The following is a 22587-nucleotide window of genomic DNA, read 5'->3' as shown; positions in this document are numbered from 1 at the left end:
TAATGCCACGGCACTCTACCCAGGGGGACAGCTTGAGGCTCTGTCTCAAAAAAAAAAAAAAATATAAAGGCTGACATTTTTTCCATGCTTAAAATTTAATTCCAATTTCAATTTGGAAAGTTTGCTATATAAACTAGGTAACTAGCTTGCATTAGTATATTTTTGTCCATGTTAGAGGACTAAAGTGATCTCTATCATGCTAAATATCAATTTCATTGGATAGAGTAAGTTTTTTGTTGCTTTCTTTTCTTTTTTTTTTTTTTTTTTGAGACAGAGCCTCAAGCTATCCCCCTGGGTAGGGTGTCGTGGCATCACAGCTCGCGGGAGCCTCCAACTCCTGGGCTAAAGCAAGTCTCTTGCCTCTGCCTCCCAAGTAGCTGGGACTACAGGCGCCCGCCACAGCGCCTGGCTATTTTTTTTGTTTGCAACCATCATTGTTGTTTGGTGGGCCCAGGCTAGATTCGAACCCGCCACCTTAGGTGTATGTGGCTGGCGCCTTAGCCACTTGAGCCACAGGCGCCGAGCCTTTTGTTGCTTTCTAAAGTCTATTTTATCTGTGATTAGTATGGGCTTTCATTCCTGTTTTCTTTTGATTCATGTTCACGCAGTATATCTTTTCCCAAACTTTTACTACTTATGTAATTTTATTTGAAGTGTATTTTATTATACACAGCATATAATGTCATTGCCTTTTTATATTCACATTGCCAGTCTTTATCCTTTTTAAAATAATATATTTAGATCACTTACATTTAAGGTAATTATTGCAATGGTAGGTTTTAAGTGTGGTATTTTATTACTTCCTTTTTGTTTGTCTCTTCTGTTTCTTCTTCCTCTGTTTGTTTTTGTTTTTGTTTGTTTACCTACTTATAGTTTACTTGAAAAATGTTTAGGATTCCATACTAATTTATTTATGTTATTCTTAAGGATATTGTTTTTATTTCTAGTGTTTGCTTATGGTATTACCATACTAGCATATCAGTTTTACCACACATTACTTGAAATACTCTTTTCCCTAGGGATTTGTTATTACAGGGACCACCGCCCTACATTGACCACTTCTTTAGTTCACCTAATTTTCATAGACTGCGTATGTACCTCATGTATATATTGGTACAGTAGGCCTAGTTTTATGTTGACCAGTTTGTTTCAGTCTCTTGGATAATCAACTTACAGAGGTTCTATTATATTTCTTTGGTTATTTGTTTAGTGGTTGGATCCATTATTTCAGTAGTCTTTTTTAATTCATTCTCCATCCTGTGCTTCACCCCTCTTTCCCCCACATTGTTAAATCTTTGATTTTACTCCTCAGGGAGGCACAGCTCTGGATATGCCCACCTTTGTTTTATTGGTATGACTTTCTTCTTTTTCCTTGACCACCTCCTGTTGTTAAGTTCTACTCTTTTGTTTTTAACAATCCCCCAGAGTATATATTGCCTACTGTCCAAATTTTAGGTCCCTTTAAGGAATAGTTTCTGGGGTTTATTTTTTGTTTTGTTTTTTTTTTTGCGGTTTTTTGCCGGGGCTAGGTTTGAACCCACCACCTCCGGCATATGGGGCTGGCGCCCTACTCCTTGAGCTACAGGAGCCACCCCCTGGGGTTTATTTTTGATATTTATTTTGATCCCCACAAGGCTGCTTCCTGCTTCTCCCTACAGACTATTTGCCTGTGGTTCAGACTGTATCTTCATTATGGATCTCCTTTCAGTTACCTTTCACAACATCTTCCATCTTGTTCTTGAGAATCCCATTATTCTCCATGCTCTGATACAAATGAAGTCAGTTTCTTTGGAAAGAGATTAAAAGCTGTTTTATGACCTGTTTCTTTTCTCAGGCAGACTCTAAGCCAGGGGCTCTGGAACTGGAGGTGGGAAGTGGTAAACTTATCTCTGTGTGACTTGGTTGCTGAGGCACTGAGCACTCAGTGAAGGTAGGGGTGAGGGTTTGGGCAGTAACCCAAGGAATTCTTTTTTGCCTTTCCTGTGGTGGAACCATTACCTCACAAGCCAGGGAAAGAGTAGTGTGGTATTCTTACAGGTCCTGTGCCCAAGGTAGAGACTTTGCCCACAAATTGGGGGCCAGGCTGAATAAGTGAATGCCTACCTCTACTGTACTTGCTAAGATTTTAGCCTTAGCAATAGGTATCTGGGGACAGAATGAGAAAATCTGAAGTCCTGTTTCTCCTGGGAAGAAAAACCTTCAATTGGGAACTAGAGAGAAGAAGAAGACTAATAACCCTGTGTTCTTGATGGGAGCCATCTGCAATGGAGTCTCCTTCTTGCTGAACTGGGAAGTAGGAAAGAGGAAACAGGCTTGGTTTGAATACCACACACAATTCTTTCTTACTGAATTTTTGTAGATTTTCTTAAGTATATGTTTTATTTGCTTTTTGCCCCAGAACCATTTTCTAGACCCTTTCAATGGTGGTTGTTTTATAATTTTCACCAAGTTTACTGGGTTAGCGTTTAGCAGAGCTTCTTATGCTGTCATGCCAAAAATCAATCTCTGGAATGGTTTTAAGTACCTTGGAATTTTTTTTTTTTTAAAGGACTATAGAATTCTTAGGTGCAAAAGTCTGGGTCTACAGCTTTTTGGCAAAGGAGTGGAGCTCTTAGAATTTTTTTCTGTGGAAATTTGTGTATATTTTATCTCTTTTCTGAGGTCAGTATTGGTAAGTAATATTTTCTGAGAAAATTATATCTGTTTGTTTCAGATTTTAAGCTTATTTGCATATAATTGAGCTAAGTAGTCTTTTTTTGGGGGGGACAGAGTCTCAAGCTGTTGCCCTGGGTTAGAGTGCGTGGTATCACAGCTCACAGCAACCTTAAACTCTTGGGCTTAAGTGATTCTCTTGCCTTAGCCTCCCAAGTAGCTGGGACTACAGGCTATTTTTGTTGTTGTTTCTGTTGCAGTTGTCATTGTTGTTTTAGCTGACCCTGGCCAGGTTCGAGCCTGCCAGTCTCGGTGTATGTGGCCAGTGCCCCTACCCACTAAACTACGGGGACCACCGAGCTAAATAGTCTTTATGATTGTCTCAATTTTTTCATATATCTGTGGTTGTTTCTTCTGGGGCTTCTTTTTATATGTACTTTAACCATTATTGCAATTCAGTAATGTAATGAAATAATACTAAATAATACATTTGTAATGTAATGAAGTAATACTAAATCATTTGTTAATGTAACGAAATAATAATAATACATTTGTAATGTAATGAAATACTACTAAATCATTTTACCTCCTACAGCTTTACTGTTTATGATTTATTATAATCAAAATTTCAAAATTTCCAAAATAATTATTTATTGGATTCTTAGTATACATTAGGCACTTTAAATTTTGATTTATTTAATCTTTGCAACAGCCCTATGATATATATACTAATAGTATCTTTATCTTATAGTAGAGAAAATTGAGTCACAGTGTGTAACTTGTCTAATTATACCAGATGTCATAATTTTCATTTCTTTGTTGACTACAAGAAGTTTCAAATTATTTAAAGCTATTATATAAATAGATAATTTGCTTCCTAATGTCTTTAATCTACATCACCATATAAAAAAGTAGTTTAATTCTTAGTTGTCTATAACAATATAGTTTGTGTCATGAATTATTTCACTGATGATAGTAGTGGAGAAAAAGTGTTACCAAAAATTTCCTTCCTTAGTAACCAGCTATTAGTACTTAAATTTGTAGTTAGCATAAGAAATTTTCTTTCAATGGAATATTTATATTTGGATAGTCAGTGTAACAATTATGACATTTTAAATAAAAATTTTAGAAATTAAAAAAAATCATAACATCGTTACTTTATTTTTGCATATTGCCCTCAAGTTTTTGTCCACATGCCCATTTTGTATGTGGACAAATAATGCATCTTTTTTCATGTTCTGTATTTGTCAAAGTGAGCTAGTAAAAATACTTTCAAAAGAAGGTAATTTGGGCGGTGCCTGTAGCTCAAAGGAGTAGGGCCCTGGCCCCATATGCTGGAGGTGGCAGGTTCAAACTGGCCCCCTGCCAAAACTGCAAAAAAAAAAAAAAAAAAAAATGAAGAAGGCAATTTAATAATTCAAACAAAAAAATTTTTGGTCTTTAATTGTTTTTAACAGATTTTATGGAAGTTTAAGGAGTTGTGAAAAAATCTTTGATGGAGTTTGGAATATGTAAAAACTACATTAATTTTCATTTTTGACTTTTTCAGCTTGTCCTTTTATCCTGAATACTTGTAGGTCAAGTCCAGTAGATAACTTTGGTTTGAATACTGTTATATAGCATGGTCATAGACAAAATAAAAGATTTATTTCTCTGTAAGAATGTTAATGTAATGTTTTAGTTGCATTCCTGAAATGAGAGGAATTAGGAAAGATAGAATTTGAAGAATAAAAGTTTAAAGAGTTTCATCAATATGAAAAAGATGCAAGGCTGAGTACATGTGTGTGACTACTGCCCTCTTTGGGTTAATACAAGGAACATGTTTTTTTAAATAATTTGCATTAAGATCTATCTTTCTTCTTTCAAAGGTGTTAAAATCATCACACAACAGGTTCAACCAAGTAAAATCCTACCCAAACCAGTGACAGCAACACTGCCCACCAGTAGCAATTCCCCTATTATGGTGGTTAGCAGTAATGGTGCAATTATGACAACTAAGCTGGTAACCACTCCTACTGGTAAGTTCTCTGGAGCATCAGTTCATTCATCATACATTCATCAAACAGTTTATCTGTGCCAGCAATATGCTTGGCACTGAGGATAATATAGAGGTTAATGGACAGTTCTTCACAGAGGGCTTTCTTGACTCTTGTGCCCCTGCTAACCTGAAATTAGTTTTCTCTTATTTTTTCTGGTGGTTCTCTGTTCTTTTCCTTTATAGCACCCAACACAATTTCTGATTAGGTAGCCAGTTGTTTGTTGGTTTATTTAATGTTGTTCTCCTTATTAGACCATAAGTTCTATGAAGGTAAGGGCCCTTCATTTATTTACCTGGGTCTGTAAGTAGGTATTCATTTAGGATTTGTTGAATGAATGAAAACAGTCCCAAACCCCAAGGATCTCACTCTCTTGAGATTAAGAGTCTTTATTACATTATAGTATAGTAAATAATACCATGAGACTAAGGATACCATTGTGCCTGGATAAAAGAACAATCAGCCTATGCTAGAAGAAGTGACAGTATAGAACATTTTAAATGGCACTACTCTTTGTGACCTTGAACAGATTACTTAATCTCTCTAAATCTTTTCCCTCATGTATTTAATTGGGATAATAATATCTATGCCATAAATACTAAATGAGATCAGTTACCTAAAATGTCCCCAGCATAGTGCTCATAGTGCTGTTAAAATTAGCCTTTACTATTATTTTAAATGTGTGTAACTCTTAACCAAACTTTTTGAGGAAAGCCAATATTTAGAGGACAGAATTTAAATAATGATAACCATACTCAAATTATGAGCTATTGTTTTATTGCCCAGTATGTAAAGATCTATACAAACATTGTACTTAATCTCCTTTAGGCTTTATTATCTCCATTTTCAGTGACTTGGCATCAAGTCATTGTAACTTGCTCAAAATAACATAGTCAAAAAGAGGTCTAACTGGGGTTTAAACCCATCAGATCTGTTTGACTCCAAAACCCGTGCTTTCTTTTTTTTAGGGGGGTGGGGGTAAAATATACATAACGTGAAATTTTATCATTTTCAAGATTTTAATTTATTGACATTAGGTCTGTTCACATTGTTGTGCAACCACAGCATCATCTATCTCCAGAACTTTTTCATCTTCCCAAACTGAAACTCTGTGCCCATTAAATAATAACTTCTTTCCCTCACTTCCCTGGCCCTCGCAACCACTGTTCTACTTTCTGTCTCTTTGTGAAGCATGTGCTTTTAAACATTGCTATTTTATTAAATTTATTGTATTTCCTCCAAACATTTCTCCATTTGGCACAGACAATAGTGCTACAGATATATCTTCATGTATATGTAAAGGTAATGGAAAGTAATGTGTCTGTGTTTTTGAGCCTGTTTTAGAATACATGTTTTTAAGACAAAAGCTTAATTTGAAGTTTTTTTCACTTATAATTCAGCAGATTCAAACTCTATGATCCATGTAGTTACTTTGCACTCAGAGGTGTTCAGCCTTCACACATTGGAACAGTAAGAGTTGTCTTGGGCCACTAAATACAATAAATACACAAACATACCTTTCATGATATTCGACACCACAGATAAGCAAATGTCCTCACAAAATCAACCTTCAGCCTGTGGGTTGGACACCCATGCTAGATTTCAGATTCCTATATATTCTTGTAACCAATTTAAACTAATTCTACTTAATGATCTTTCTCTCCTCTCTCCTAAAAATAATGGTTGTATTTTTGAATGGGGAATAACCTGATAAAATCTTTTGAGAGAATTGTTGAAAATGGCTATCACAGTGCCCTCCAAATCTAATGATCATAAAAACATTTTTTTCAATTGAAGGTGTTATCTTAATTGTTTTTTTCATTCTCCCCAAGGCTATTAATTCTTATTTTAGGAATAGCCTTTCTAGCCTGTGTGGTAGCTCACACTTGTAATACCTACTACTCTGGGAGGCTGAGGTGGTAGAATTGCTTAAGCTTGGGAGTTTGATATCTGCCTGAGTAAGGGTGAGAATCTGTTACTCTTAACAACAGAAAAATTAGCTAGGCATTATGGTGGATGCCTGTAGTCCCAGCTACTTGGGAGACTGAGGTAAGAGGATCTCTTGAACCTAGGAATTTGAGGTTGCTGTGAGCAAGGCTGATGCCGTGGCACTGCCTGAGTAACAGAGTAAGACTCTGTCTCAAAAAAAAAAAAAAAGAAAGAAAGAAAAGAAAAGAGGAATAGTCTTTCTGAGTTACTTAGACTCATCTAGTTAGTTTTTAATTCCTGTTTGGAAAAAGAGAGACATCTTAGAAGTAGTGGGAAAAGGCATAAAGTCATTTGAGAGAAATGAAGAAAATATTCAACCAGGTCAATTAAAGTTGAGGAAATATGTAGAGAACACTTCGGGCTGAAGAGAAATATTCCTGGCAACTTTTGGCAACTTCAACTTTAATCTTGACTAAAATGATGGAATAACACTTTAAAAGATTTAGAACTATATTTAGAGGGTAGCAGCATACAAAACAGTGAAAGTTTGTAAAATTTTAAGCAAACAATACTGCCTTATTTGCTGAGTGCTGACATTGGGTTTGGCACTGAGACAGCATAAAACGACACAGAAACCTTTAAATCTATAACAGAAATATCTAAAATGCTCTGGCAGGAAAGATGATTAAATTTAAGTTTTGTTTGGCATAGAACTAGTGGAAGAAGGGTAGTGGAAGAAAGGCATAGAGTTAGCTCTGCTTTCTCTTGGGTTTGTAATTTGATGCAACACACCACAAAATTTTATGTGTAAAATTAATTTAAATTGACTTGGCTATGGTACTTGCTATGCGTGTTGAAAACTGCCTGTAAAAATATAAATTAGGGTCTTAACACCTTGAAATTCCATTTTCAAATTAAAGCAGTGTAGATTATATTGAATTATACTTAAACTGTATATATTATCATTCTTCCATAAGTAATAACAAATTTTTCTTTTGGCTTTTCCCTTTTTATAGGCACACAAGCAACCTATACCCGACCAACAGTGAGCCCATCCATAGGTCGGATGGCTGCAACCCCTGGAGCTGCAACCTATATGAAAACTACCAGTGGTAGCATCATTACAGTAGTACCCAAAGCATTAGCTACCTTGGGGGGCAAGATAATTAGCAGTAATATAGCATCTGGTAGGTATATCTGAAATATATTAAAGGTATAGATGGCCTTTAGTGAGAGGAAAAAACATTTCACTATTAAAGGATTTTGTTTGAACTCAATTGTCTGCTTAGAAATCTAAAACTTTGGGCTCGGCGCCTATAGCTCAACCGGCTAAGGCGCCAGCCACGTACACCTAAGGTGGCGGGTTCGAATCCCCAGCCCGGACCTGCCAAACAACAATGATGGCTGCAACCAAAAAATAGCCGGGCGTTGTGGCGGGCGCCTGTGGTCCCAGCTACTTGGGAGGCAGAGGCAGGAGACTCGCTTGAGCCCAGGAGTTGGAGGTTGCTATGAGCTGTAATGCCACGGCACTCTACCCAGGGGGACAGCTTGAGGCTCTGTCTCAAAAAAAAAAAAAAAAAGGAATTTTAAACTTTTTTTTTCGTTCTTTTTTTTTGGGGTTTATTTAATGATTAAATATAGTATTTAGTTTTAGTATTAAATATTCATATATCAAGCTTTTGATAATTCTAAAATAGACCATTTAATTGCTTTTAATCAGAATGGAAAGATATGTTTTATATTTGCATAGAAATTTTTTATTCATAAAGTATTCTCTCATTTATCAATCCATTCAGACCCCATAAAACTCTGAGGTAGTTGGTATTGTGCTAAATTTAGAAATAAGACAGATTTGAGTTTAGAGAGATCAAATTGACCTGTCTGAAAGCATATAAGCTAGATAGTGGAAGAAGCAGTATTTGCTCATCTAAATAAGTTTGAATGAACATATTTCATAATTTCAATTACTGATATCACTTTAGCTTATTTTTTAAAAAAATTGAATATCGTTATTTGCTTTTCACCATTTATGTTAACTGTTTTGCTTTTTAAAAATATTTCATTTGGATAGTGAAGGCTAATCAACTGCCTGTTAAGAATCATACCTGGGTTTTATTGGCTCATTAATCCCTGCAATATTTGAGTTGTGGACCTTAACATGGCATCTGTTTTCATTGACTATTATTTTTTAATTATAATGATACAAATAAACTGATTAAGCAAGCCTTATGGACTTTGACTATCTACTATTTTTGTAGACCAGTCATATGCCCCAGGTGTGTTGTTCTAACATTTGGAAGTCAAGGGTTTGAAATTCCTGACAGTAATTTGATGTTGCTGATAACTCAGGGACTTAAAAAAAAAAGCTGGGCATAGTATTGGCATAAAGCACTATATTAAAATCTGACAAGTTGTTTGGCTTTGCTTTAAATGTGAGAAAAATCAAGTGTTTGCCAGACTAAGGAGGGTGAAACCAATAGAGAAAGAATCACCATACTCCAGCTTTTAGGAGAATATTTTAAATAACACAGTTAAATCTTAAATTATAACTTATTACTTGATGATATCTTTAGTATAAAACTTACTTTATATTATACCTTATTCCATTAAACATTTGTCACAATGTGATCATGATTTTTATTGGTAGTAGCTTTTTATGACTTTAAGAATTTTTCTTTATTTGTGTATATGAATTTATAGTACTATATAGCTTGAAGGAATGCTTATATCTTATAAAACCTGTTTTCAGACCTTATTCATAATGTAGTTACTTGTAGGAGGCAGATTAAAAAAAAAAAAAAAGAACTTTTCTTCTTGTTTGCTGTCAACTGATATTACATCACTATTCTCTTTATAAAGACAGTTTTCTTATTTTACAATATTTTTGTAGTTTTATACAATTATAGGTTTGTTTATTAATACAAAGGTTTGTTTATTAATACAAAATTAGAATTATAGGTTAGTTTATTAATAGTTTGTAAATCTTTTTATGTCTATTTATGATAAACTGATAAACCTGGTTGAATGAGTTTAGATGGTTTTCGGCCTTCACCTGTGAACAGATGTTAGTCTAGAGTTTCCCCCAAACAAAAAAGAAGTACTTTTCTTAAAATATACTCAAACATCTAGCTGTGAGAATCAGAAACAGACAAACAAAAAAATTCCTCTACATTGTGGGGGAATTTGGAAAATACAAAAAAAATATAAAGAAAATTTAAAACCTATGATTTTTACCACCTATAGGAATGTACTAAAATTTAGGTATATTTTCCATTTTTCCTATTTTTATCTATAAATGTATTTTGTGTATATTTGTATGTTTAAAAATTAAATTGGAGTCTAATATTTTTATCCTTCTTTAATATAGTAATATTGATTTTTTCTCATGCTAGTTAATGTCTTTTGGCATCTCCTTCAATGGCTACATAATATTCTCTCACATAATGTGCTATTTTTTTTAACCATTTGCTTATTGTTGAATGTCTTAGGTTACTTACAGGTATTTTGTGGGGGTTGTCATTATAAATAATCCTGTGATGTACATTATTACACATAAATTATTTTGTGAAGTTCTTAATTCCTCTGTATAATATCCTCAAAGGGAAAGAAGGATAATGCTTCCAAAGTACTTTCTAGAAAGGTCAGATCTTTCTTTTTACTAGAATAAGCAACTAAATGGAAGGCATTATTGTCTTTATAGTTAACTCACACCTTAACAGAGTCAAATACAGGTATTCATATGTGTATGTATGAGATCATCAGATTTGTAGGTTTTGTTGTGAGCTTTGTTGAGGGTTGAAGAATCACACACATTTTATTATAGCAAAAGATTGGATTCTTTGGAAGTCTCTTATTATCATGACTTTGAGGGCATTGTGACAACCATGGCAAAGGCAGGACTTTATTTTAATTCTCATGTGTCCAGGCAAGGAGCTGTTGTTTATATACTTTTTCATTCATTCATTCTTTGATCAAAGCAACATACAACATTACACAAGAGATTGAAATCAGATGGATTTAAGACTCTATAAATAGTAAAATCTGAGCCAATAAATTTGTGTTCTTCTGAAAGCCTACCTACCATAATGCCTGAATTTTTACCTATCATCTCTTTAAAAAATAAGAATCTGGCCAGGTGTGATGGCTCACATCTATAATCCTAGCACTCTGGGAAACTGAAGCAGGTGGATCACCTGAGGTCTGGAGTTCAGACCAGCCTGAGCTAGAGCAAAACCCATCTCTACTAAAAAAAAAAAAAAGAGAGAGAGAGGGCGGTGCCTATGGCTCAAAGGAGTAAGGTGCTGGCCCCATATGCTAGAGGTGGCAGTTCAAACCCAGCCTCAGCCAAAAACTGAAAGAAAAAAAAAAGAGAGAGAGAGAGAAAACCTGGTGGGGCATTGTGGCAGGTGCCTATAGTCCGAGCTACTCAGAAGGCTGAGGCAAGAGGATCACTTGAATCCAAGAGTATGAGGTTGCTATGAGCTATGATGCCAGGCACTCTACCCAGGGTAACAGAGTGAGACTGTCTTAAAAAACAAAGAATAAAAAATAAGAATCTCTGGAATGTATCAGTATTTTACCTCATTATGACCTAAATGGGATTATAATATTTGCACCCATTGTGCTTTAACTTTTATAAGTAAAGACTATGTAGGTGGGTTCTCTGATTTGCTATGAGCTACATGCTGTGCCAGGTGCTATGATACATAGGGTTGTATATGAGTTTTATTCTCTGAATGTTAAAATGAACTTGTATAATTCTGTTATAACATGAGAATTATAGACCAACTACTATGAAAGCATAGAAGATGACTTTTTTAAAGTATTACTTCTTTTTTCAGTATAATGTACATATAGTATACATATAATATACATATAGTATAATGAGATATAGATACATGCTTACAGGAATTTCAGTCATTTATCATTGATAATTCTATTAGAAATTATAATTTTTTTAATTTTTTTTTTTTTTTTTTTTTTTTGAGATAGAGTCTCACTATGTCTCCCTCAGTAGAGGGCCATGGCGTCAGCTCAGAGCAACCTCAAACTCTTGGGCTTAAGTGATTCTCTTCTCTCAGCCTCCCAAGTAGCTGGAACTACAGGCACCTGCCTTTATTATTTCTTATTTTTTGCTTGCAGTTGTCATTGTTGTTTAGCTGACCCAAGCTGGGTTGAACCCGCTAGCCTCGGTGTATGTGGCTGGTGCCATAACCACTATGCTATGGCTGACAAGCCGAAATCATATTCTATTTTAATAAAATAAATTAGACTTGCTTTTCTTTGTGGTATTCCCTCTTCTTTTATTTTCTAGCATTTTCTTAAACTTGTGGACTTGATTTGCAACTTGTAAACTTCTATAGTGGAAAGGATTAGACATTTTAGTTGATATAAATATAAGTCACTTGTTAAGCCAGTTTTGTTAAAAAGTGGTCTTTTTGTTAAGTGGTCTAACTTTGGTGTAGAGTTAAAGGCATGGTTTACATTTCCTGGAGGTAGTTTTTAATGCTTACTTTTTAAAAACACTTTTCATTAAGCAAATATTTGCTGAGGCTGCAGTGTCAAAAGATTCTACACAGTTAATCACATATGAGGAATTGGAGTTAATTGTTATATTTGGTAAGTGAATAATGGGCAGTTTGGTTTTTGTGGTTCTAACAGCTCGCTATTCAGAGAGTATAAATAAAAGAAAAAACAGTTGTTAAACTAGTTCATAGCTAAAAGTACTTTTTAATGTAACTTCTGAATATGTTATCTTAGACTAATGAGACATTGGATAATGGCCAGTAGTATATTATAAAAATATTTTTATAACAATATTGCCAAAGTTAACATATAACAGAATATTTATATTCTTAATGCAGTTTTATTTCTAAAACTATAGAAAGGATTGTTAAGATTATCCAGTGGAAAATAATAAAATTTTGCTTATTTTTTCTTTTTGAGAATGTATTAGTTATGTTTGTACTGAATACCTATTGTGTGCTTCATCATTTGATAAATTATATGTAAGCCTATAAAAGAAGAAAATGTCATGCCTATTTTTGTAGGCACAGGAAATTATCCGAGCATATGTAGTATTGGGACTGGTATACTCAAGGTCCAATGTGGAAACAAGCATACTGAGGGATAGGTATATGTTGGATAATCCTAAAAATTAAAGTCTGGCAGAGGGAGTTTGAGCTTTATGTGGTAGACCATGGGAAGCCATAATGAAGAAGTTATTTGTTAGACTACAGTTTATGGTGTTAGAAACCAATTAGATTGAATTGGTAGATTAAGAGCCAAATTATGGCTCAGTGCCTGTAGCTCAAGCAGCTAGGGCACCAGCCACATACACTAGCGGTGGTGGGTTTGAGCCTAGCCTGAGCCTGCCAAACAGCAACGACAACAGCCAAAAAATAGCCAGGAATTGTGGCAGGTGCCTGTAGTCCCAGCTACTTGGGAGGCTGAGGCAGGAGAATCGCTTAAGCCCAAAATAATTTGAGGTTGCTGTGAGCTGTGACACCATGGCACTCTATGGAGGGCAACATAGTGAGACTTTGTCTCAAAGTATAAAAATTTAAAAAAAGAGCCAGATTATGTAGGATTTTGAAAGATAAGAGGGGAAGCTGGAACTAGGGATGCAGAAATTAGGAAAGTTTTAAACCAGTTTGACATATTACAGGTTCTTGGCATGAGAAAGTTATTTTTTTTTTAAGGATATTTTGGTATGACAGGGAGCACCAAAACTGTTTGCATGATAAAGAAATTTGAAATAAGAATACAGTGTAGGGAATGAGATAAGGTTTTTGAGCTAGGACACTTAGAACATTTTGCAAGAGGGTGTGTTGGTGACAAATTGAGTTCATTCATAGAAATCTTTGAAGAACTTGAACTGTTATTGAGTAATTGCCATCCACTGTGCTAAGCACTGAGAAATCATTGATATAACAAAGGTACAATATGGAGTTTAAGGGGCTTTCACTTTGCTTAGGACCACAGGAAATTAATACAGGAATGAAACAAAGATTTGCACCAGAATTTCCAACCTGGACAGTTAGAATAGGAAGCATAAATCTGACAGGTGGTAGATTTGATAGGTAGAAGAGAAACAGATTATGGAAGGATTTAGGGAAGAGAGCAACGTAATATATGTCTGGATCAGTAGATACAGAACTATTAGATCCTAATGTTTGAACTTATAAATTTATGTATATGTCTCTCTCTATATATATACACATATATATGTGTATGTGTATGTGTATATATATATATATGAGTTTTACCCTTATACTCTGGAGAGTATATGCTGCAGATTACAAAAGCACACAGTGAATCTGTGACTTGGTCTGTATACTCTGTTTTAGTCATACAGAAATACATGGTTTATTTCATAAGTTATCTGTGGGGTCTATTGTAGTATGAATTTTGATAAATGCTTCTTTTTTCTTTTTCTTTCTTTTTCTTTTTTTTTTTTGTTTTTTTTTGTTTTTTTGTTTTTTTGAGGTAGAGTCTCACTATTTGTTGTTGTTGTTGTTGCAGTTGTCATTGTTGCTCAGCAGGCCCAGGCTGGGTTTGAACCCACCAGCCTCAGTGTATGTGGTGGGGGCCGAGCCAATAAATGCTTCTTATGTTCTTTTTTGAAGAGTTTTCTTACCACTCTAGTCATATAGATATAAAACTGAGTTTGGGGCAAATGCATATTGTGGAATAGAGATTTTAATCTTTTCATTTAGCTAGAAAAGTTAGTTAGAAAAGGAACATTGATGGAGAAACTGATAGTGATGTTTAGATTCTGAGTTTTATATCTAAGTCCGTAAATTCTAAAAAGATGACTGCTTCAAGGATTCAATTCTTAATATTCTTTCATGCTAGGATGACTTATAACTTACTTATTCAAGCCTTCATTTTCTTCCTTATGACAACTTTCATGTCATCTAGGTAGGACATTGATTATATGTATTAATTGTGTACAGCATTAATAGAAATAACCAAATATCGCTAGTCCTTAACTCAGGCCTCCTTTTCTTCCCCCTTCTCTAAGGAACGACTACCAAAATTACTACAATCCCAATGACTTCCAAGCCCAATGTGATTGTTGTGCAAAAGACTACAGGAAAAGGAACGACCATTCAAGGCCTCCCGGGCAAAAACGTTGTCACAACATTGCTAAATGCTGGAGTAAGTAAGAGCTTGAATTACAGACTCAGCAACACTGAGGATTTTAAAGACCCACTACACAAATAATTCCATAAGGACTTTAGAATCCCGCAATGGCCTGAATGCTTGATTTATCACTACTGTGATATAATAACTGCTAAAACACCACCAACTCATGCTATTTTTCATAGTAATTTCTAAAACATGTTGCTCATACATGCTTATAGCTAAGTTGCTTATGACCATGATTTAGATGCTTGGCTTAGTCCAGATAGAGAATTCCACTTGCTAAACTTGCAGGAAGACTTCTGTTGGAGCAGTTTTCTTCTTGGTTATGCCTAGTAGATAACTGGCCTAGAATTTGGCCTAGGCTGGGCAAAGGGAAATATTTGGGTCAAAGATTAAATAATTGATGGAAATTTGTTACTTTCATGATTTCTTTTTTTCATTTTTTATCTTTTTGAGCTAGTAAAAACCAAATCAAATAAATAACAGATTGATCAATAGTTTCAAAGGCAGTGACAAACCTGGGCTTCATCTCTTAATATTGTCATTGTTTGACCTTGAATGACTTACTCAACATCTTTCATTCTTAATTTTCTCATTTGTACATTGTACATTGTAGGATTATGATCTTTATTAGTGAGGTTGTTCAGTAACTGGGGGCTGTACCTGGTATGTAGGAGGTCTTTATTGGTTTTCTTTTTACAATGGTTATTCTTGATACTTAACTGTTTAGGTTTGCCTCACATTACTTGAAAATGGAATGCTGTACTTCATTTAAGTAGATCTCACAATAGCTTCTTAGGCATCACAGTCATCGTAATGTTGGTAGGAGTCTAGCATTCAATTTTTTCAACATTTGGGAAAACATAGATTCCTAGCCTGAATTTACACAGTAAGCTGAAGTAAAGCCAAGATTAGAATTAAGATTTTTAGAACTCTTCATAATGTAGTTTGCAATTTCATATAACTTTATAACTTGATATACATATAAGAGGGGATGCTTAGTACTGTAGGCCCTTATGGACACAAAGATCTAACAGTTATATGTGAATCATAGTTCATAGATATATCTGATGACATAGGCAATGCTAGTAAAACAAGCAGATCAACATAAAAGATCATCTTCTCTACTACATAGGCATGTACACCTATATTTACGACTTGCTCACCTGTGCATGCCCACAGCCCACATCAAAAGAGCTTTTCAAAAAACAGCTTGCTAGTTGGTTTTGTTTGGCTTTGAATGAGTCATCATACTTGGGCAGGGCCCATTGAGGTATTTAATAGATGTTTGCTTATTTGCAGACTAGTGGCATATGAACTTGAGTTTTTTCCAGAGATGTTGCTGTGAAGGGTATGTGTATGTTGAAGTAAATAATGATATAATTGGCAGACACATTTTCAAATTTCCCTTAGATAGTTACAGTGATAGTTAAATTTATGATTTTTATAATCATGTTTAGCTGTAAATTGACAATGGTTGCTTTTTAGACAGCTCACCTGGGTACTTTGTTTTTACTGGCTAAGTTTAAATGGCCACACATTTAGATGATGATAACTAAAAATTAAGAAAAACTGGTAAGGTAAAAATCTCAGATCCTTTCCTTTCCTTTTTAATTTTATGGATTTTAGTTTTTTAGTAAAATCACTATATTTGAATTTAATTTTGTTCAGCCAGAATAAAAAGATGTTGAGTCCATGAATGACCAGAAAATGGTACTGATAAATAAAGCAGGTGAAAGCACAGAAAATGGTGAAAAGTTAATGTGTTTAAGCTATATAGTTGATAGACTAAAGTGATATTGGTAATATACTAATAGTAAAAATGGGAAACACCCCAAGTTTTTCCTTCCTTTTTTTCTATATAACCTTAGAAAGAATGTTAACATCTGTGCTGATTTCATCTCCTGCCTATACTTTTTCACATAGACATTCTGCTATATATCCTTTATAAAATTTAAAACTAAGAAAATTTATTTTGTGTGTGTACATTTAAGTACTCGTATAGTACATAGTAATCTTTTTTATTATGTAAATATTCATTTAAGGTAAACTAGAAAATAAAAGTGAATGTAGAGAGTGAGACCTGTAATCCCAACACTTAGGGATAGGAATTTTTTTACAGTTTACTATATATTCTTCCATAGTTTTCTGACCTTATTTTAATATATGTACTACATGAATGTGACAGTGTAGTAAATATTATTACATGAAGTAATTTTTAAAAATCACTCATCAGGAAATAATTCCTTCTGTGGACAGAAAGTCAGATCACTTTTATTAAGATAATTTCAACAAAGTCTAGAATTTTTAATCACGAAGAAACATCATACTTTGTTACATAATCTACAGTTCCTTTCCTGTCTTTCTGGTAAAATCTTTCTCTGATTTTTCAGTGAGGACAGTTTTTATCATTTAAATGCATACAAATCTCTTCTGTAATCATTGGCTTTGATTTAGGGAGAAAAGACTATTCAGACGGTGCCAACAGGAGCAAAGCCAGCTATCATCACTGCTACAAGACCCATCACCAAAATGATTGTAACTCAGCCAAAAGCAATAGGTTCCACAGTTCAGCCAGCAGCTAAGATCATCCCAACAAAAATTGTTTATGGACAGCAAGGGAAAACACAGGTATGCTCTTAGTTACAGTGATTTTTCTTGACTTCTACATATTTTAAATACCTAAAATTTCCTGGTCAAAATTTGAAAGGAAAAGTAAGCAATTCTTTTAAAAAATCAGATTTTTGAAAGTTACAAATGAATATATAAAATTACTCTTCTATTGTCAAAACATGTGTTTCTCTTCTTCAGTACTTTTTTAAATGTCTAAATATTTGTATTACTCTGTGAGCAAAGATTGTGGGAGAGAATTCCCTTGGAATGAAATTTTTTGAAACTGTATGTTGTTATTTGAGGGGTGGTGGATGGTTGAGGGAGAATGGTAGTTATTCCAAATCTCTGAAAAAATATTTATTTTTCATAAGCTAATATACCCTTCAAAAGCATTTTATATACATCTGAAATTTACTTTATTTGAACCCCACATAATGGAGAAGCTAGAGATCTATTTAATTTTTCTTTTTGTTATTATTTTATTTTTTATTTTTTATTTTTGAGATGTTTAATTTTTCAACCAAGAGATGACAAAGGAACTTTTTTGAAAATTTGTTTAGGAATTTGAGGCTCAAGACTTAATCATATATTGCTAGGCTACTAGTTATTTTTGTATGTACTTTAACTCCTTTTCTCAGAATATCAAAGGAAGCAGTATTAACTTTGTTTATTTTATTTTTTTAGTTTTCGAGACAGTCTCAAGCTGTCACCCTGGGTAGAGTGCCATGGCATCATAGCTCACAAAAACCTCCAACTCCAGGGGTCAAGCCTTCCCCTTGCCTCAGTTTTTCTATTTTTAGTGATACGGGATCTTGCTTTTTGCTCAGGCTGGTCTTGAACTCATGAGCTCAAGTAATTTACCCACAAACTGATAATTTGCCTTCAGAATCTTTTCCCTCAGAATCTCAGAATTGTAGTCATAGAGTTTATGATATCTAAAAGATTACTTTTGTTACAAGTTCAAGTTGCCTATTGAGTTCAACTGTAACAAATTGATTTGCTTCATCATCTAAGGTGTAATCGTATTTTTATTCTCAAATTCTTGGAAATTGGTAATTTAAGAGTCTAGAAAGGTTTAGAATCTTATGTATAGAAATAAAAATAATTGTGGTGGGTAATTTTTTTTTTTGTTCAGTTGAAGTTAAGTCAATCAGAATTAACTCCTAGAGTTCAAAGTGGAAAGGTCCCATGTGAAAATTTTCTCCCATTTCACTTGTTTCAGCGTCTGTGATTTTTACTTCCACAAGGAGTTGATTCACCACATATTCCAAGTTGCTTCTGACAGTTATCTAAATCAGCAGTTCTCTGGCAGTTTCTTCAAAGATTATTTAGGTTCCAACCAAGTTTACTTTATGCAGGTGTGTCAGTTAAGAATTTCATTTGGAAGCCAGGCATGGTGGCTCACACCTGTAATCCTAGCACTCTGGGAGGCTGATGTGGGTGGATTACCTGAGCTCACAGGTTTGAGACCAACCTGAGCAAGAGTGAGACCACATCTCTAAAAATAGTCGGGCACTCTGTAGGCTCCTGTAGTCCCAGCTACTTGGGAAGTTGAGGCAAGAGAATCACTTGAGTCCCAGAGTTTGAGGTTGCTATGAGCTATGATTCCACAGCACTCTACCCAGGACGACAAAGTAAAACTCTGTCTCCAAAAAAAAAAAGAATTTCATTTGGTACCTAATGAAAAGGAACTTGAGGGTTTGAACAGATTAGATTTTTATTTTTACTATATTAATAAAAGTTCAGAGGGAAGAAGTTCTGGACTGATACTCAGCTTAGAAATTCTACTGGGGCCAAGGTGTGGTGGCTCACACCTGTAATCCTAGCACTTGGGAGGAGGGTAGATTGCCTGAGCTGAGGCCAGCCTGTGCCAGAGCAAGACCATCTCTAAAAAAAAATAGCCAGGCATTGTGGTGGTCACCTATAGTCCCAGCTACTTGGCAGGCTGAGGCAAGAGAATTGCTTAAGCCCAAGAGTTTGAGGTTGCTGTGAGCTGTGATGCCATGGCACTCTAACAAGGGCAACAAAATGAGACTCTGCCTCCAAAAAAAAAAAAAATGGGAGGAAGGAAAGAAGGAAAAGACAGAGAAAGAGAGAGAGAGAAAGAGAGAAAGAAATTCCATTGGGAATGTAAATTCCTTGTGTCTTTTTGTTCTGCCATCCTCAGCTTTTGGCTGTTATTCCACAGGGTGTCCTACAAGTTGCCATATATAGGGAAGATGAGAAATTGTAGTTAAATGTATCTTTATTTACAAACTATTCATTACACAATTTTACAGAGAAGTGGTCAACTTATAGAAAATATTTTGTAAAATTGTGTAATGAATACTTTATAAATAAAGATATGTTTAGCTATAATTTCCCATTTTCCTTACACATATGGCAACTTGGGGACATGGTACTAGACAGCTAAAAGGTTGTAAAATGACTACTAAAGTAATTGTAGGCAAGAAAAAATGGGCATAAAGGTTATTGGTCACAGTCAGGGCTGTTGCATTCTGGCGTGTACCACGTAATAATGTTGTCTATGGCTTAACTGTAACTTGTCTGTAGATTGAATCAATCTTTGATGAATAATACTATACCCAAAGCATAATAAATAACAGAACACTATTTTTCATCCCAGAAAAATATTCTGTGACTTGGAAGTTTAGCATTTTAAATGGTACTCTAAAATTTCACCTGGATATATTTTTTATTTTCTTCTAGGTACTTATTAAACCCAAACCAGTGACATTTCAAGCCACAGTTGTCAGTGAACAAACAAGACAGCTGGTAACAGAAACATTACAGCAAGCATCTAGGGTAGCAGAGGCTGGTAATTCATCTATTCAGGAAGGAAAAGAAGAACCACAGAGTTATACAGATAGTAGTTCCTCTTCTACGGAATCCTCCCAGAGTTCCCAAGGTAAGATCTATTTAATTTCTGATTTATGTAAGTACTACTGAGATAGTGCTTTAGTTTCATAACAGAAGTTGCTTCTAAGGATTTTATAGCAAACATGTATGCTTTGGTTTGTCACTGTTTTTGATTTTATTTTGTTTTGTTTGATGTTTAATCAGTTAACTGAAATTTTATTTTTGGTAAAGCTTGCCATTCTTTCTTGCAGACATATGTTCATCAAATAATTTGTAAACTTTCAGTGATGATTTTGTCAGGTAAATAATGTTAAACTGGACAGAGCTATTATTCCCAGAGGGTAATTTTCACAGTTTTTCTATTTGCTGTTGATATGTATGGAAAGAAGTATCCAAGAAAGTGAATAAACCTTTTGAAATGGTTGTTGCTTTGAGAAAGAATCAAGGTAGCCATAAGTAGACTTTAAGTGAGCTGTAAGTAGGGTGACCATATATTCCAGTTTGCATGGACACAAGTCTTAGTTTATGTCTGTTGTTCTGGCATAATTATTAATAGTGTTCCTTTTAGAGTCAGAAGTATTCCAGGTGATACTTGTATGGTTGTTCTAATTAGAAAGAAGGAACTATGAAACTAGACTCCATGTCAGGGAAGTTCTTTGTCTTCAGTGCTTTTTTAATTTTGTTATTTTTCTTTTAGGGAGTCTCTTGAAGTAAACTCATGATCATAACCCTTGAAACATATAAATTTAATACTCATGTCTCTCAGTTATCTTAACTGCTCTTATTTGTCAGGTGGTATGTTTATGTCTATGCTTATGTGCTCTGATGCATTAAACACAGCTGTTTCTTTTCCCTTATTTTTTCCTCGCTGTCTGCATTCCCCTTCCCTGCCTTTCCATGATTCTTGCTGGAGTGCTTTCTTAGCATCTTTACTTTTCTAGTACACAGTCTTCATTTGTATAAACACTGTTATTTTAAATCTTTTTGGTTGAGTCTTCCCAGATTAATTTTTCTTGATTCATATTGTTCATATTGCTGATTAATCCATCAATTTAATTTCATAATTATTTATCAATTTCTACTGTGTACTGATTGTGCACAGTACATAGTACACAACACAATTGTGCTAGACCCTATAGCGGTAGAGTAAAATATAGTTCTAACCCTCCAAAGGCTTAAAATCTAGCATAGGAGAGTAAAAAAAATACAACTACATTCCAACATAAGAATTTTATTAGTAACAAACAAACAAAAAAAATGCCAAAGATTAAAAGTTCACATTTCATGAGAGAGGATGAGAAAGCTTCATGAAGGGGAGGTAGCATTTGAAATGTTTCTGAAAACACATCAATTAAAAATAAATGGAAAAGTTGATTTTTAACAAAGAATATGGCACTTACTTTAGAAAATGGTTATTATCAGTGATAGTAATATTTGCTAAGATTCACTTTATTATTCTGTATTAATTATAAATCAAGGTATGTGGTAGTTGCACTTGAGTGATGCTTATTCCCCAGTCATTGCTTTTGATTTGCTGATTAATATTTACAGAGTCCATTCATATGTCAGTTGACTAGCTGCCTTTCCTGCTTTTATTAAAGTTACTGTTCCTTGAGTAATACTGGCTTTTTTTTTTAAATCTCAAGAAATATTTTTATAGAGAGCAGGTAAAATGTTTAGCCTTATGAGTTGATACTGAAAAGGGGATATGAATGGTATGTACACAATCTCAAATTGTCCTTTGAAATTGGTAATTTTTTCCTAAGGGAGCTATAATAACCCAATTAGTACTTCCAAAACATGGCATTTCATTTGTTGATTCTTCAGTTTTCATGCTAAGAATGGTATAAAAGTTTGCTTCATCTTTTTTTTTATTCTATGTTTTTCATCATGTATAACTTTTTTTAAAATACACTAGAACCTTTGTAAATTGACCACTCAAGGAACTGTAACAAACTGGTCAACATACAAGGGTGATCATAAGGAACAACTAGGCCTACTGTACTGATATATAATAACTTTTATTAGAAAATATCATACAAAATCATACATGATCAAAACACAGTAAAATCCTATATATAGTATGATATAAAATTAATACATTTACTGTTTTCTCATGGTTTAATAATTCTTTCTGGAAAAAAAAGGGTCTGTTTCTTATTCTTATTACAAACATGAGTGGGGAAAGCCCTTTTAATGCTGGCTATATCACTCAGCATACCTGGGCATTTTTCCCCAGCAAATGACTTCAATTGCATTATCAGATGCCTGACATCCTCTTCCTTTGGAGTCCCTGCGATTTCTATGTCATTCTCACTTGCTTCTTCCACTTCATCAGCAGCTTCGT

General features: G+C 34.3%; 1 protein-coding gene across 1 annotated transcript in view; it reads left to right on the top strand.

Moving 5' to 3' along the window:
* EMSY (EMSY, BRCA2 interacting transcriptional repressor) overlaps positions 1-22587 on the top strand; it is a 106660-nt gene that overhangs the window by 54835 nt on the left and 29238 nt on the right. The window contains exons 11-15 of the mRNA XM_012803220.2: positions 4521-4670; positions 7634-7804; positions 14644-14780; positions 17226-17399; positions 20091-20289. Of these exons, the coding sequence (XP_012658674.1) occupies positions 4521-4670; positions 7634-7804; positions 14644-14780; positions 17226-17399; positions 20091-20289 (831 nt within the window). The remainder of the gene's footprint in view (positions 1-4520; positions 4671-7633; positions 7805-14643; positions 14781-17225; positions 17400-20090; positions 20290-22587) is intronic.

This window comes from Otolemur garnettii, unplaced genomic scaffold (genome assembly GCF_000181295.1).
Source record: "Otolemur garnettii isolate 467f Iridium unplaced genomic scaffold, OtoGar3 scaffold00001, whole genome shotgun sequence".
Lineage (NCBI taxonomy): Eukaryota > Metazoa > Chordata > Mammalia > Primates > Galagidae > Otolemur > Otolemur garnettii.
This window is presented reverse-complemented; position numbering and strand designations above follow the sequence as displayed.